We start from the raw sequence: 17,094 nt of genomic DNA, 5'->3' as shown, positions 1-17,094 counted from the left end.
CTAATGTCTGTTAATAATCACATAACATGCACATAAATAAAATCATTTTATTTTAGTAAGTGTTTTGCTTGAACGTTTTATTTTGGTCACTGATATTCCTCTTTAATCAGACGTTTGACTGTCATGTAGCTTTTGGTTGATTGTCCTACAATGTGATTTAACTTTATATTGTGTTGCAATTTCAAAAAACTGCACCGGTCAGCTGACCATTTCACATGCCAGATGGCAGGACTTTACTGTAATCTGAGTATAAAGTTGTCCTGTGTTTCTTTGCTCTCAGGGTCAGTTGAAGGACTGTGAACCCGAGGAAGATGGAGCTGTGGAACAGGACACTGAGAATCTGATCGGGGAAACCGATGAACAAAGTGAAAACAACGACGATGTTGATGGGTAAGAAATGACTCGTGTCATCATGTTCACCGCAGCAACAAACCTTCAGTTGTCTTTGAACATCTGAGGACGGCAGATAGAGTGTATCACATGCACTCGTTCAGCATTAGAGCAGTTTTGGGGATGTAACTAAAAAGCAAAGCAATGCAGCTGACATGTTCAGTGTCTGAGCTGTTCGACAAAACAATGTTGCTTTTCCAGTAACAAGCTATTTGCATTTTCATTGGTATCAGGTGACAAAATGACTGTATTTCTGCATTTTTACACATGGTGTACAAAGTCTAAAGAGTAAATGTGCTAAAAGTCTCAAGTCTCCTGAAATGCCCTCAACAAACATTGGGATTCTTTTCTGCAAATTAAAAAATAGATTCACCAATTCATTCAGTAGTACTTCATATCCTCTTAGTAGAAAAGTATTATTTTGGTAAATGCTGCTGTTTATCTACATGTTTACATTTAAATTGCAGAAATTAGGCTTTTATAGTTTTATTCATGTAAATTCACATGTTCAAGTTTGACGTAGTCACCTTAATGGGGGTACACATTGTTTTTGTGCCATGTAAAAAAAATATTTTATTTATCAAAGTAATTACATAACTTCAAAGTTACAATATAGTTAGTTGTTACCTTTAGACTAACCATTACACTACCGTTTAAAAGTTTTGGGGTTTTGAATTGGAAATTAAGAAGAATATAATATAATTATTCAGTAAGGATGCATTAAATTGATCAAAAGTGACAGTAAAGACATTTATAATGTTACATGATTTCTATTTCACATACACACTGTTCTTTTGCACTCGCTATTCATCAAAGAAAATCAACATTGATAACTATCAAAAATGTTTCTTGAGCATCAAATCATCATATTAGAATGATTTCTGAAGGATCATGTGACACTGAAGACTGGAGTAATGATGCTGAAATCCAGCTTTGATCACAAGAATAAATTACATTTTAGCATTTATTCAGATTGAAAACAGTTCTTTTAATCTGTAATACTATTTCACATTATTACTGATTTTACAGCATTTTTGATCAAATAAATGCAGCCTTGGTGAGCATGAGAGACTTCTTTTCAAAAACATTTAAAAAATCTACCGAAAGCAACTTTTGAACAGTAGCATATATATTCACTCAACATTCATGTCAATGACCGCTCATTCGATAAGAGGAGTTTTGTGGATGTCAGTTTTGCTCAGACTGTCTCCTAGTGGTCATGAAATGCATCAGAGTTGAGTTCTCTCACTGTAGAGTTGTTTTCATGTGTTTTCATCTGTTCAGTCTTGGCACAGAGAGCAGAATCAGTCAAGCCCTACAGAGGCTGACTCGGGCTAGACAGAGAAACTCATCTACTGGTTCAGACAGGCCAGACGTCCCGGATGAGGAGGAGTCCACGGCACTACCTGTTCTTGAGGTGCATTTCCGTTTCGGTTCACTGTTTTCTTTATTATATATTACAATAATGTAATGCAATGCAAAATGCATCATTATATTATCTCCGTGTATATATATATATATATATATATATATATGATTGTGTTGTATTGTATAAAAGTGCTCGTTGTGCACCTGTCTCAGTGTGTATTTGTGTATATTTCTGCATGATCAGTCTGCAGCTCCTCTGCTGGACTCCAGCGTTTTACGTTCGAAGGTCGATCTGGCAAAGAAACGAAGCATAAAGCGTTCCAGGCCGACACGTGCCGTCCGACAGAGAGGCGCTCTTCCCGCGCTGACAGAGGGAACTAACCCTGACTGGAGGTTCTGCGACTCCACAGGTGGGATCATTATAGACACTATAATTCTAATGTTTTTAAAGAAGTCTCTTCTGATCACGAACGCTGCATTTATTTGATCAAAATTACAATAAAAACAGTAATATTGTGGAATATTTTTACCATTTAAGATAGACATTTTCTATTTGAATATGTATTAAAATATAATTTATTCAAGTGATGCAAAGCTGAATTTTCAGCATCATTACTCCAGTCTTCAGAGTCACATGATCCTTCAGAAATCATTATAATATGTGACCCTGGACCACAAAACCAGTCACATGGGCAAATTTTTTGAAACTGAGATTTATACATCATCTGAAAGCTGAATAAATGAGCTTTCCATTAATATATGGTTTGTTAGGATAGGACAATATTTGGCAGAGATACAACTATTTGTAAATGTGGAATCAGAAGGTGCAAAAAAATCGAAACATTGAGAAAATCTCCTTTAAAGTTGTCCATTTATGTTGGCGATTGTGCTGCATTCACTCACAAAAATACATGTTTTATATATTTACGGTAGGAAATTTACTAAATATCTTCATGGAACATGATCTTTACTTAATATCTTAATGATTTTTGGCATAAAAGAAAAATCGATAATTTTGACCCACACAATGTATTGTTGGCTATTGCCACAAATATACCCGTGCGACTCGTGACTGGTGACGTGATCCAGGGTCACATATAGTCTATTGTATATGATACAGAATTATGGTAAATTTATAAAAAGAAAAAACATTTTACTCTCCTTTCCTTTCTCTGTACCAGGGTTGTTTCCAGTCTGGTCCCAATTTGTTTGCTTGGTGATAAAAATAATGAATTAATTCAAGGAAGACAGTTGTCCTGCTTCATATTCTTGTGAAAACCAGGGTTCTTTGAATAAAAAGTTTAAAAGAGGAGCATTGCCCCCAAACTTTTGAACAGTGATGTATCAATCTATTACAGATGCAAAAGATCAGTGTTCCAATGGAGGGGACTCAGAATCAGAAGAAGAGCCGTCCCAGGACGCCGTGTCCTCGCCAGCCCCCTGCCAGCCGAAGAGAGTCCCTATGTTTCCTGGGATGAACCCTTTAGCCCTCATGGTAGAGCATCAAACACTATATGTGCCTGCTGATGGGACCAGTATTGCTGGTATTGTATATGTCAGGTTTTGGATGCTGGTGTCTCCATTAGGATGCTTGACCTTAAAGGGATAGTTCAACCAAAAATATAAATTCTGTCATCATTTACTCACCCTCAATTTGTTCCAAACCTGTATGAGTATTTCTTTCTTCTGCTAAACACAAAAGAAGATATTTTGAAGAATATTGGTAACCAAACAGTTGATGGACCCCATTGGCTTCCATAGTATGGGAAAAATAAACACTATGGAAGTCAATGGGGCCTATAAATAATAGTATTATGGTAATTAGTAATTTTTAGTAATATAATTTCTTTTTTAACAACAAAGATTAATAAATCCTGTAAAACACATGCTTATTGTTAATTCATGTTAGCTAATTCATTAGTTACCAATATATTTTTAATATTGGTTTGAGGTTGTGGTGGTAAACCAACAAGACCAGCACTAACCAGCATAAATCAGCCTCAACTAGCATACGACTCTAGTCTCAGTCTCAGTGGTTTCAACAAGGTTGTCTCGTCGTTCTCTTCAGGCACAGCTAAAGCGGAGAAGTGGAGTGGTGGAAGCAGAAAGCCCAACAGAAGCCCAGACGCCTCCGTCTGTTCCCGCGCGCTCTCCCCGCACACCCACCATGGCCCTCGGCCCCAGAGTGCTGCCCCCTGTGGACGCCAAGGACAGCGCGTGAGTGCGACCGCAAACAGTCTCATTCTTTGGAAATGAAATTGTCACAATTCTGTTGAATTCATTTTGGTTATTTCAATTGAATGATCCATAATTAATTACCATCCTTATGAAACAGAAGTTACGTTAGTCTTTCCTATCCTTTTTGACATATGTCTGAGTGAAACTACGGTGGCTTAGAGAGCTCAACACAAAAATAAATAAAAATGCGTTGTATTTTTTGTTTTGTTTTTCAAAAAAATACAAATAAATAAGAAACGAGTTGCAAAGCCTTACAAAAAAAGAAGCTTATTCAAGTGTGCTCTTAGTATACTTCTTTTAAACTTAAAAATAAGTATACTTTCAGTCTACTATGTACTTGTCAGAAATATACCTTATGTACTTAGAAATATACTTAAAATTGCACTTATATGACTTAAACTGACAAAAAAAGTCTGTATATTTGGCCTGTACTTGTACTCAATCTTTTGATCGAGATATACATAAAAGAATAATGAATTATTCTAAGTGTACTTGGCTTTATATAGTTGTTTAATCTTTTGATTGATTAAATATTTTTTTCACATAGTTTTACATACTGTCTTATAAACTTGCACTGTTTTAAATGTGAATTTTTGTGTCCATTGGTAGTGTTACTAGTGTACATAGGAATTTACTTCAAATAAAGTACAGTTAAAGGTATTTCAAGTATAAAAAATAATACCTAAATAGGAACATAGTAGTGCAAAAATAAGTATGATGTTAAGTTCACTTAAAGAAAACTTACATGTATACTTGCAGTATAAAACTACTAAACTAGTAGTTTACTGAGAGAAGACTTTAAAGTGTACTTTCATAAACTAAATAAAATGTGCTACAAGTACTTATCTAGTAAACTATCAGTATATGTACGTTCACTTGTAGTATAGTTGGAGTACAAATGAAAAATGTAGTTGTAAACTAGTTGTGTACTCAATGTCAATGTCTACTACTGTTACACTTAAAGTATACTTTTATAAGCTAAAAAATGGGCCAGTTTAGTCCCAATTAGTATTGAAAAAGTACACTTAAAAGTATACTACTAATACATTGATATTAGTATACTTATGACATAAAGTATACTTAAAAATATACTTAAACTTTACTTAAGTATACTTAATAAAATTAACAACTTTAAGTACACTTATTTTTATTAGGAACCGCAGGCAAAGACAGAAACAAGATAGACAGATAGATAGATAGATAGATAGATAGATAGATAGATAGATAGATAGATAGATAGATAGATAGATAGATAGATAGATAGATAGATAGTTTATTGTGGTGCTTCATTTAGTAACTTTAAGCACATTCATCTGGATACGTAATGATGGATTTAATGAGAATGATCTGAATTATGTTAAAGGGATAGTTTGGCCAAAAATTATATTTAACCCATGATTTACTCACCCTCAAGCAGTTCGAGATGTATATGTCAATCTTTTTTCAGACGAACGCATTTTCAGTTATTTTAGAAAATGTCTTAGATCTTTCAGTGGTTATAGTGTGAAGCTATGGGGTCCACCTCCTTCAAGTCCCAAAATGTGCATGCATCCTTCACAAAAGTAATCCATCCGGCTCCAGGGGGATAAACGAAGGCCTTCTGAGGGTAGTCCGTGCGGTTTTGTCGTACAAATATACATATTTAAAACTTTATAAACGAAAATATCTTGCTTCCAGCAACAGTCGACGCGCGTTCACAGGAGATGGATGCCGGCGTATGTCATGGGTTAAATATCATTTTTGGCTGAACTATCCCTTTAAGTGTTAGTTATTTGTAATAATTGTGATTTATGTAAATCCAGGTCCGGCTCTTCACCCTCATGGCTGCTTGAGCTCAAATCCAAGAAGCGAATGAATCAGCCTGAAAGTGAAGCATGAATGTGTGTAGCTCAGGTGAGTGTGAGTTCATCCCTGAATTATGAAGTGTCCTGAACTTTTGATGAGGGCTTTCCTCAAATCTTTCACATCATATTTGCTTCAATGTTCATTATGATTAGAGAGCACATACGCTCTTAAAAGAAAAGGTTCTATTAAAGAACCTTAAAGGGTTCTGTCAGGCGTTTCATGTATATAACTTTTTAGGGGTTCCGGAATCAATTTATGGATTTAATTTTAATTAATTAATTTTGTGAAATTCTTTTTTAACTTTAATTAAATGTTTTGAATTAAACAGCTTGTAAACATACTTTATAATTTATCATGATAAACATGAAAGTATTGTGCGATCATTTCTCCTTAAAATTGAGTCTAGAACCCTAAGTTTCTATATAGAACCCTGTGGAACCTTTTCTTCTGAGAGTGTAGGGTGGGACGTTCGTATGTCGCTCGCTTCATCCCCAGTAGAGGGTGACAAAATCCACTTTTACATCACTTTGACTTTTTAGCAATTTGGTTGCAAATGTCAGTTGTTCCAGTTTTAGACGGGCGTTTACTCTGCCGTCTTTCCTCACAGGTCTGATGCAGTTTGTTGAGAGGAAATCTGGAAGGAAGTCACTAAGATGCCAAAGGAACTGACATGCGTAAATGAGAAGTGCAATGAGCCTTTCATTCTCATACTGACTGATTATCAGATATGTTTTTTTAAATATGTGTCCCTGGACTAAAATGTTTGTAGGCTTTGCCAAGATGATGTCCTGTTATGCACCTTTTTACTTTTTAACATGAAAGTCTGCAGCATCATAATCAGCACAAGAAAAGCATGAGCTGTTTACTATCAGTCTTGGACCAGAAGCTCATTTTGATTCTGTTTACATTTATTAATTTAGCAGGACGGTAAAACAAGCAATTCATTTTAAAGACGTTTCCTCCGTTCAAACAGGGGCCAAAAGCGCTCGTGTCGTCTTCTGTCCATCTCTGATCATGGGGAAAGCAGATATCAGTATAGCTTCATGCTACAATGCACTTTAAATGAGTCACATCACTGGAAATTGTGCCTTGAGGTCTTAGGCATTACTTTGCATTTGATATTTGATCTATATAAATCAGATTTTAAATATTGTGTTTCTAAAAGTCTGAAGAAATTCATTATGGCATTGCTATATAAAACATCCATTTTCTTTCTCTTAATTGTTTTTGTTCTGTTTACATCGTGCCATTCCTTTAAGACCTATTTCTAAACATCATTTGATGGTAATTTGATCTTGTTCACTTTTATTATAATTCTTTTATTCTCTGTATTTCTACTTGAATTAAAGCAAGCAGAGAAGCATCAGTTAATAATCGGGCTGATTATCATTTATGATGTTTTATTTTGCTTTGTTGCCCACGTCCTTACAGTCCAGCCAAGAACACTTTTACAAAACACAAATCTGAGTTATAATAAGCTGTGTTTTCAGTTGTGTTCCTTTTGAATGTTTTTCAGTCATTTTCGATGTTTGTTTATTGACTTCAGCTGTGTACATTGCTGCTAGAGGAAAATGTTTACCTGTTTAATGTTGGGCAACGGGAGTTGTGTTTTATAAAAAATGAATTATGAATTACAATTAAGGGATGTCTTCATTAAAAAAAAGTCTAAATGGGAAGCAAGTTTGTCTTTGTGTATACCATTTGCTTATGTGTGCCAGGACTGAGATATCAGTAGATCAAGCACAGGGGTTTGAAAACCTTTCTAAAAGTGAATTCTCAGTAATTCAGTGATAGAAAGAGAGGTTCGTGTTTGGAAACCACAGTTACTGGAGAATTAGATGGAAAAAGTGGGCAGTCCCATGGGCCGTCATTCATTTTCATATATTTTCACTCATTCTGGATAATATTTTTGTGGAAAATGGCTGTATAAAAAGTTTATGAATTACACATTTAGGTCTAGTGAGCTGTAAGATGCCTAATAAACACTTTATCATTTTAATGTAGCCTACAGTGCGAGAACCACACATTCAAATCTACCTTTCAGTAGGCTAGTGTTTTAGCACTAACTTTAAATGCAAGTAGCCTGAGGGTTAGATGTTATTACACAGTTCTATGGAGATCTGTACAGCTTATTTATGTTCATTTCTATTTATTTAAAGGTAGGCTAGCCTACACTCTATGTTACTTCTTTTGTTCAAAATTATTTAAATGTAAATAATAAGTCAAAAACTCATGAATCCTTCTTTCAAAACGTGTTTATTGTCTTATCCTGATTCACTATGGTAAGCCTGTTATAAGTGTTTATTTAGACCTGTCGGGATGGTTTTCGCGGGAAATTGCGTCGCCCGTGCATGTCTCGTCATATCCGTAAACAGAGTAAAGTTGCTCCGGCTACTTTGACGTATGTCTGGTGTGAGAGTGGCAGAGGTTAGTTGTCACAACGAGCGAGAAAGGTCGACAAGAAGCTGCTAAATCTCGAAACTCTGAGGAATCACCTCAAAACGATAATAAACTTTGGCTTTGCTTTTCGGAGATGGGGAGATGGTGTTTTTATTACTCAACAGGTGAGTAAGGTGTTTTATTGAACAGATAAATGGCCATATAGCTCTCTAACAGAGTTCACTGTAAGCATCATGTGAAGATCATTTCATTATTGTTATTGTAGCGTTGTGCTGGGATTTATTTTCAAGTAGCCTGTCTATTAACGGGTAGCCTAAAGATACAGTAACGTCTTAAGCTAGTCAGCTTGAGATCCTTTCCATCTAAACTGGTTATATCTCTTAAGCCTGTGAATGTTTTATGAGCAGTCGGATAACCATATTCTTCCACACAGTAACAGAACCGAAGCACAACCAAAACAATGTTCTTCCGCAAAATGCATGCAGTTTTTTTTTCAACCACTAGATGGCCAAAAGTTTAATTTGTTTAATTTGCTTTTTAACAAGCCATTCAAATAAAAATCTTCCAACAGCAGAATATAACAAGATCATGCACTGAAAAAGTTTATTCTTACCTCAAGAATTTATATTATTTCTACTTGATATAACAAATAAAAATGACTTTTGTTTGTTTAAACAAATTAGTCAGGATGAATTTACAGTCAATTTGCATTTCTAACCATTTCTGGACCATTATTATGAAGTACACTGGCGTTCAAAAGTGCCACATGATCCTTCAGAAATCATTTTAATAGGCTGATTTACTGCTCAAGAAACATGTCTGATTGTTATCAATGTTGAAAACAGTTGTGCAACTTAATATTTTTGTGGAAACTGATAGCCTACATTTAAAAAATAATAATTTATTTGATAAATAGAAAGTTCAAAATAACAGCATTTATTGGAAGCAGAAATCTTTTGTAATATTATAATTGTCTTACTGAACCCAAACTTTTTAGTGGTCGTGTTACTTAAAAATAAAACGATTACTTGTCAATTTGAGTAAAAAACAGTAAACACACTGTTAAAACGAATTAGCATGTTCTAACATGTTGTTAACTTGAATTTGCATGTTTTAGCGTGAATTATCATGTTATTATGTTTACATTATCAAGTAAAATGCAAAATATTTTGTAATGCAAAAAAAAAAAAAAATCAGCTGTTAAATTTACATTAAAACTTTTACTATTTATTTGTCAATTTGAGAAGTGATTTATATTTTATTTTTTAATGAATTGATTTCTTTAGTTGGCATCTGTATGCCTGGTTTCACAGACAGGGTTTAGATTACGCCAGGATTAGGCCTTCGTTCAATCAGGACATTTAAGTAGCTTTTATAAACGTATCTTAGAAAACAACATTACTGATGTGCATCTCGAGACAAAACAATGACACTGACATATTATAAGGTATATCAGTGCACGTTGCTTTTAGTTAAAACAGCTCGAACATGCATTTTAGTCTGGGACTAGACTTAAACCTTGTCTGTGAAACCTGGGAATAGTCTTCCACGCATGCTTTTCTTGGGCAAACACTTATAGAAAACAATCACAAAGTCTGAGAATCCATCAACTAAGGATCAGTGACCCAAATGTGAGTGGGTTAAGGCACAGAGGCGGCTCACGGGACTGCAGTGACCAGAGAGAGAGAGAGAGAGAGAGAGAGAGAGAGAGAGAGAGAGGGTTGTGATGACAGCAGCTGATCCTGTCTGAATCCTCTTGGCTCGCTCCCTGTGGATGCCCGCTGTACCCACGCTGGCAGCAGAGCAGGCTGGTGCTGTGGGCAACTCCTGCCAACTCTCGGCCTATTGAGAGGCAGTCTGACGGACACAAATGAGACCGACAGACTTGCTGCATCAACAGCAATCCACGCACAACCCATTTCTGCTGCTGTGGACGGAATTAAACCATAAATACCCCCCGGGTCCCCTCCACTCACCCGACACACCCTCACCTCCACACACACTCACACTCACACTCACACTCACACACACACTCGCGCTGCGAGAGAGAGAGAGAGAGAGCGAGAGAGAGAGAGAGAGAGAGTGGAGGGGTGAGAAGAACTGCTGAAGGTCACGGACAGGAGAAACAGGTAAAGATGCATTTAAAGTCTTACTTTTCATACGTATCTATTATTGTCATAAAATCTGTCTTAGGTTTATTGTTTGAATATCTAATGAATTGTCCTAGAATTTATTATAGAAAATGGACAATATTTTTTTTCAGAGAGCACGATTTATAGATTTTTCTTTATCAGAAACAGGGATGTGGTCGTCTTGATCTTCTTGAACTTTTATTGCTAAAACCTTTTTGATTTTTTAATAAATTGTTTCATAGTTTAAAACCTTACACGCATCTTTTTTTATTTTCCTGAATTTTTTGCATTAAAAGCATGCTTATGCATCTTTCTTCAAAATAAATGGCACATGTTTTTGATGTTTTATGATCTTTTGATGGTTTTGTTTTGTTGTTTTATTTTGTTTTGTTTTGAGTGTTTTGTTTTTGTTTTGTTTTGTTTTGCAAACATCCGTGCAATGAACATAATCATCTGTGATTAGTTGAATTCATTTTGGATGTTTATCAGTCGTTTTTCAATGTTTGTTAAACCTCAGCTTGTGCTTTTTTGTAAAAAAAAAACAAATGCCACTTGTTTTGATGTTTTATCATCTTAGTTTTGTTTTGTTAAGAACACTTTTGCAAACACAAATGCGGGCAAAGAACATAATTATCGGTGTTTAATCGTGTTCCTTTTGGATGTTTTTCAGTCATTTTTCAATGTTTATTAAACCTCAGCTGTTTTAATTGCGAGAAAAATGTTTACTTGTTTAATGTTGGGCAATAGGAATTGTGCTTTATAAATATTATTGTTCTTATCAATTTTATTTATTTATTTATTTATTTAATTTTTTTTTTGCATTAATAGAATGCTTATGCATCTTTCTTCAAAATAAATGCCACTCGTTTTAATATTTTTGTTTCAATATTATGCAATGCCATTCAGGTATTTCTAAGTGTCCAACTCGCTTCCCGGCTGAAGATCAAATCTCATACATTTTCTCTATATAACATCTGATTTGATTTACTTGCTGTTCTCATGTATTCAGTGCTCATGCATATGCAGTGATTCAGAATTGTTCTTTCTCGTCTCTACCGTGTTTTTCTGTGTTTGACAGACAGAGACATGTCGGATCAGCTGGGAGTCCCAGATCAGCAAGTTGCTGGGAAGAGCCAAGGAGGAGCAGGAGCAGTTTACAAGGTCCAAATATATACATTTATACCGTTTATATTAACGGAGGATATTTTGCTCAGAAATTGCTCTTTTATATCTTATGAGACTTACGGGATTCTCAGTTAGCATTATGTATCAACTTACATTATTGAGCTATAAATGAATGTGGAGCATCTCACATCATTTGAATTTGAACAATTTGATGAGAAATATTTGAGTTTATATTGAGATCTCTAACTTTGTGATTGCACACCAATAATTGGAGACATTGAGATCTCTTCTGACACGCTAGAGGAGAGATTACTTCTTGAAGAAGCTGGAGACTTAAGCAAATGTCTCCATTTGGTTTATATTTAATGTCATTGCTGCTCAGGAGAAACAATTGAGATGTTAAAGAGATCTCATTTGTGAGTTGTTTGTCCTACGCAAACTGTATCTGTTCCATTAGTTAACTTAAATGCTTTAACTAACATTAACTAACGATGAGCAATACATTGGTTACAGTATGTATTATAGGCTAATGTTGTTACCTGTTAACAAATGGAACCTGATTACCGATCTAATGCAGCAATGTCTGTTTTTAGGAAGATCTTCCATGTAATGATGCAAATATTTAGGATTTGATCAGATCCGTGATCAGGATCAGCCCGCATACTGTAAAATATTGAACTGAAGGCTATAAAAAAAATAAAAAATAAACGACAAAAGGGCCTCTTTTATGAAACAAGAGAAGAACCTATTTCTTTATTGAAATGATTGAAAATTTGTATAAATGGTTTTACATGTAAATGCTGAAACCAAATTATCTTAACAGGTCTCACTGTATGAATTTGAGAACTTCCGAGGGAAAAAGGTCGAGCTGTCAGCAGAATGCAAGGACTTGATTGAGAAGAACTTGGAAAAAGTTGGATCAATCATAGTTGAGTCTTGCCCGTGAGTACAGTACATGTTCTCTATTGTCTGTCTGTCTCCAGAGATCCACTTTCCTGCAAAGTTTCTGCTGCAACCCTGATCAAACTCACATGAACAAGCTAATCCAGGTCTCAGGATTGCTAGAAAGCGGTGAGTTTGATCAGGGAAAGTGGATCTCTTGCCCAGCCCTGGTCTAACCTCGAGTCTAACCTCTCCGATTCTTAAAGGGACAGGTCACCAAATTTTGACACGGTGCTTGAAAGCAAAAGTGTAAATATATGCAAATATTCAAAAGGTGGAAGAGAGGGTTGTCAGTGCACAGCACACGTTCACAAGGTTCAGTCTGTTGTGCATGCAAATGATAGCATATGGATTCAAAAGGTATGATTATATCATACGACTCAAATAAACTACTTCTCATACAGGCCTCGGCAAACTTTCAACAGGATGACTTAAAATATCATTGTTATGTTTTAATTCAAATATAAAATTCAAATATTTAATTTAATTTTATTTTTTTAAATATAAAATAAATCATTATTAATAATATAATTTATATTAATATTATAAATAATATATTAAAACAATCTAAAGCTGTAAAGTGAAGTAAAGTGTAAAGTATTTTTTGCTATTACTGTTGTTTTTGCTTAAGAACATACAGTTCCTTAAAATTCTGGAATCACAAAATGAATAGTCATTAATTAATTTACCTAAATGGACAGTTTACAGAACAAACTATAAACGGCCAGTTTCTGAATATAATATATAGTTATTGTTCTGTTAATATTGCATTACATTACCATTGTTATAATTATATAGGCTATATTTTATTTGTCTACCTCTGGGTTATTATTGTTAACTAAACTAAAAACATTTTCATTACTTGAAAAAAAAATAATAATAATAATTATTTCAGCTATTTTCATTTAGTTACAACTAAAAAAAAAAAAACTAAATAACTACATTGCAAAAAGAAGTTCTTCCTTAGTATTTTTGTTGTGTTTTCCAGTATAAATATCTAAACATTCTTAAATCAAGATACATTTACATGAGAAGCAAAATGATTTTTTAATGAAAAATGCATCAAAATGAAGTAAGTTTATGCTTAAAACAGGATAAATGCCAATGAGGTCAGAAAAATAATCCTGTTTTCCCTTTGAATTAAGTTTACTTTTCTGACCCCATATTTTGTCTTGTTTTTAGCTAAATCTCACTTAACTTTGATACATTTTTCAGAAAACAAGACTTAATATCTCAAGTCATTTTGCCTTCTCATGTAAATGTTGGTTTAAGAATGTTTAGATATTTGCACTGAAAACAAGACAAAAATCTAATTTTTAGCAGTAACTAAAACAGAATAAAAACTATGTACTCTAGACATACAACAAAATTACTAAGACTTTAACTCAAATTAAAATGAAAGCAGAAAATTTATAGCATATCAATGATACTAAAACAACAATGGTTTACTTGCATGTCATGTGATCAGAGAATTGTGAATATGCGAACGTTTTGTTAAATTATCGAAATGAATTAAAAATCTACTTCAAGTATATATTTTATTAAGAATCCCTGCTTTAATCAGTAGGAATCATCTATTTATCCATCATGACATGAGCTTGTCTGTGAATGTGTTTTTGTCATAGATGGGTCGCCTTTGAGCAGAAAGGCTTTCTGGGAGAGCAGTTTGTTTTGGAGAAAGGAGAATATCCTCGCTGGACCACCTGGACCAACAGCCAGAAGAGCTACTGTCTCCTGTCCATCAGACCTCTTAAAGTGGTGAGACACATTCACATTCACATTCACACACACACTCCTGAAGATCTGAGCTACTGTCTCCTGTCCATCAGACCTCTTAAAGTGGTGAGACACATTCACATTCACATTCACACACACACTCCTGAAGATCTGAGCTACTGTCTCCTGTCCATCAGACCTCTTAAAGTGGTGAGATACATTTACATTCACATTCACACACACACTCCTGAAGATCTGAGCTACTGTCTCCTGTCCATCAGACCTCTGAAAGTGGTGAGACACATTCACATTCACATTCACACACACACTCCTAAAGATCTGAGCTACTGTCTCCTGTCCATCAGACCTCTGAGAGTGGTGAGACACGTTCACATTCACATTCACATTCACATTCACACACACACTCCTGAAGATCTGAGCTACAGTCTCCTGTCCATCAGACCTCTTAAAGTGGTGAGACACATTCACATTCACATTCACATTCACACACACACTCCTGAAGATCTGAGCTACTCTCTCCTGTCCATCAGACCTCTGAGAGTGGTGAGACACATTCACATTCACATTCACATTCACACACACACTCCTGAAGATCTGAGGTACTGTCTCCTGTCCATCAGACCTCTGAGAGTGGTGAGACACGTTCACATTCACATTCACATTCACACACTCCTGAAGATCTGAGCTACAGTCTCCTGTCCATCAGACCTCTTAAAGTGGTGAGACACGTTCACATTCACACACACACTCCTGAAGATCTGAGCTACTCTCTCCTGTCCATCAGACCTCTGAGAGTGGTGAGACACGTTCACATTCACACACACACTCCTGAAGATCTGAGCTACTCTCTCCTGTCCATCAGACCTCTGAGAGTGGTGAGACACGTTCACATTCACACACACACTCCTGAAGATCTGAGCTACTCTCTCCTGTCCATCAGACCTCTGAGAGTGGTGAGATACATTTACATTCACATTCACATTCACACACACACTCCTAAAGATCTGAGCTACTGTCTCCTGTCCATCAGACCACTGAGAGTGGTGAGAGACACGTTCACATTCACACACTCCTGAAGATCTGAGATGCTGTCACGCTCCACTGAGTCTTGTGTTTGTGGTTCATTACCAGGACAGCGCCGACCACAAGCTATATCTGTTCGAGAACAGCAGCTTTGCCGGCAGAAAGATGGAAATCGTGGATGATGACATTCCCAGCCTGTGGGTTCATGGCTTCCAGGACCGTGTGGCCAGTGCGAAAGCTGTCAATGGAACGTGAGTTGTTAACTTATGAACCCTTCATTTTTCAAGATGATCTTGATCTTTGATGGTCTTGATCTTTTTTTTATATATATATATATATATATATATATATATATATATATATATATATATATATATATATATATATATCTATCAATCAATTTTAAATACACTTTTAAAAAACATTCTTTGGCATCAGTGGTTTCATGAAGAACCTTTAATATTCATGGAATCTTTCCATTGCACAAAAGGTTCTTTATAGTGGAAAAAGTCAAGTGTCTTTAGATTATTAAAATGTTCTTCATACTGTGGCCCTGTTTACACCTGGTATTAAGATGCGTTTTGGTCGATTGGGTCACAAGAGGACGAGGAGAGCACATTCCAGTTTACAACTGGTGTTTTAATCCGTCTCTTTTGTCCACTTTCAAACACTTCTGTCCTGATTTCTTCGAGGGGAGGGTCTATGAGCGGATAAATGTATGGGCTTTTTCAGACCTTTTGATCTAATGGACAAAATAAGCTGAATTTACATATGAACATGACCAGGGACAACAGGAAAACACACAGAGAACATCAGCTTTAGTTTCTGCTCTGACAGACACAAGACCAGCCGAACACTGTGAGTGTGTGTTAGACATCAGGAATGGTGAGAGAACATTGAGCTTGGTATGTTTTTCCTCTTCAAACCAAACTTGTGTCTTCAGCCGACAGTTTAAATCCCGTCTGGCTAGAGCTCTTCTCATAATGTTACTCATTAGATCAGTAGACGGAGAGTAGACGGTCTTTTGTGTCTGTTTGAACACACTCGACCACATGAGCGTTTACACTACTAAAGCAATCCTGTCGAATGTGTTTTCAACTACCTCTGGAAGAGGGCAAAAGTGGACAAGCTCAAAACGCTTTAGACCCCGTTTACTCCTGTATTTAGTGTCGTCCACTTGAGAACCGACCGACCAAAACGCTTCTTAATACCAGATGTAAACAGGGCCAAAGAAAAAAGTGGTTATTTTAAGAACTGTTGCCTGAAAGGTTCTTTGGGGAACCAAAAATGGTTCATCCATGCCATCACTGTGTAAAACTTGCTTTTGGAACCATTCTTTTTAAGAGTGTATTTCCTCAAGATATCTTTTTGCAACTTAATTGCTTTAGTGGCCTTTTTCTGGCATTGCACTGACTGGATCAGGTCCCAGATTGGTTTTCAAACTCAAGTATCACTGCAATCTGTTTTCTCAGGTGGGTGGGCTACATGTACCCCGGCTACCGCGGCCGGCAGTTCGTGTTTGAACACGGAGACTACAAACACTGGAACGACTGGGGAGCCACAGAACCACAGCTGCAGTCCATCCGACGTGTACGCGACATGCAGTGGCACAAACGGGGCTGCTTCCCCATCCCCGTCCCCGTCCCCGTCCCCGACCCGGCTCCCAACCCCAATCCCAATCCTAACCCCAATCCTGCGCCCAACCCCGCCCCCAACCCCGCTCCCCACGCCCCATACGCCAGCTGAAGGAGGGCGTCCCGCCCCGTCACCCATGACCTCTGCCCCGCTCCTGCTCAGAGGGCCGTGAAGAAAGCTCGAAAGCAAAAGTGACTGCCTTGCCTCTTGTGTGTCTATCATTGGAAATAAAGGCCTCGGCCCCATGGTTTGATCTCTG

At 36.3% G+C, this 17,094-nt stretch overlaps 2 protein-coding genes across 2 annotated transcripts in view; both read left to right on the top strand.

Moving 5' to 3' along the window:
- Positions 1-7,519, top strand: part of tnks1bp1 (tankyrase 1 binding protein 1) — a 33,506-nt gene extending 25,987 nt beyond the window's left edge. The window contains exons 4-10 of the mRNA XM_079871365.1: positions 281-390; positions 1,675-1,807; positions 2,003-2,168; positions 3,117-3,253; positions 3,827-3,975; positions 5,799-5,889; positions 6,449-7,519. Coding sequence (XP_079727491.1) covers positions 281-390; positions 1,675-1,807; positions 2,003-2,168; positions 3,117-3,253; positions 3,827-3,975; positions 5,799-5,874 — 771 coding nt within the window. The 3' untranslated portion in view covers positions 5,875-5,889; positions 6,449-7,519. The remainder of the gene's footprint in view (positions 1-280; positions 391-1,674; positions 1,808-2,002; positions 2,169-3,116; positions 3,254-3,826; positions 3,976-5,798; positions 5,890-6,448) is intronic.
- A 2,576-nt stretch (positions 7,520-10,095) lies between these two features.
- Positions 10,096-17,094, top strand: crybb3 (crystallin, beta B3). Its single transcript, XM_079871376.1, has 6 exons — positions 10,096-10,370; positions 11,452-11,534; positions 12,322-12,440; positions 14,066-14,198; positions 15,309-15,451; positions 16,673-17,094. The coding sequence occupies exons 2-6, from the start codon at positions 11,460-11,462 to the stop codon at positions 16,944-16,946; spliced, it is 744 nt and encodes a 247-aa protein (XP_079727502.1). The 5' UTR covers positions 10,096-10,370; positions 11,452-11,459; the 3' UTR covers positions 16,947-17,094.

Source organism: Squalius cephalus, assembly GCF_949319135.1.
Source record: "Squalius cephalus genome assembly, chromosome: 5".
Lineage (NCBI taxonomy): Eukaryota > Metazoa > Chordata > Actinopteri > Cypriniformes > Leuciscidae > Squalius > Squalius cephalus.
The sequence above is the reverse complement of the archived record's forward strand: the minus strand, read 5'-3'. Positions and strand labels throughout refer to the sequence as shown.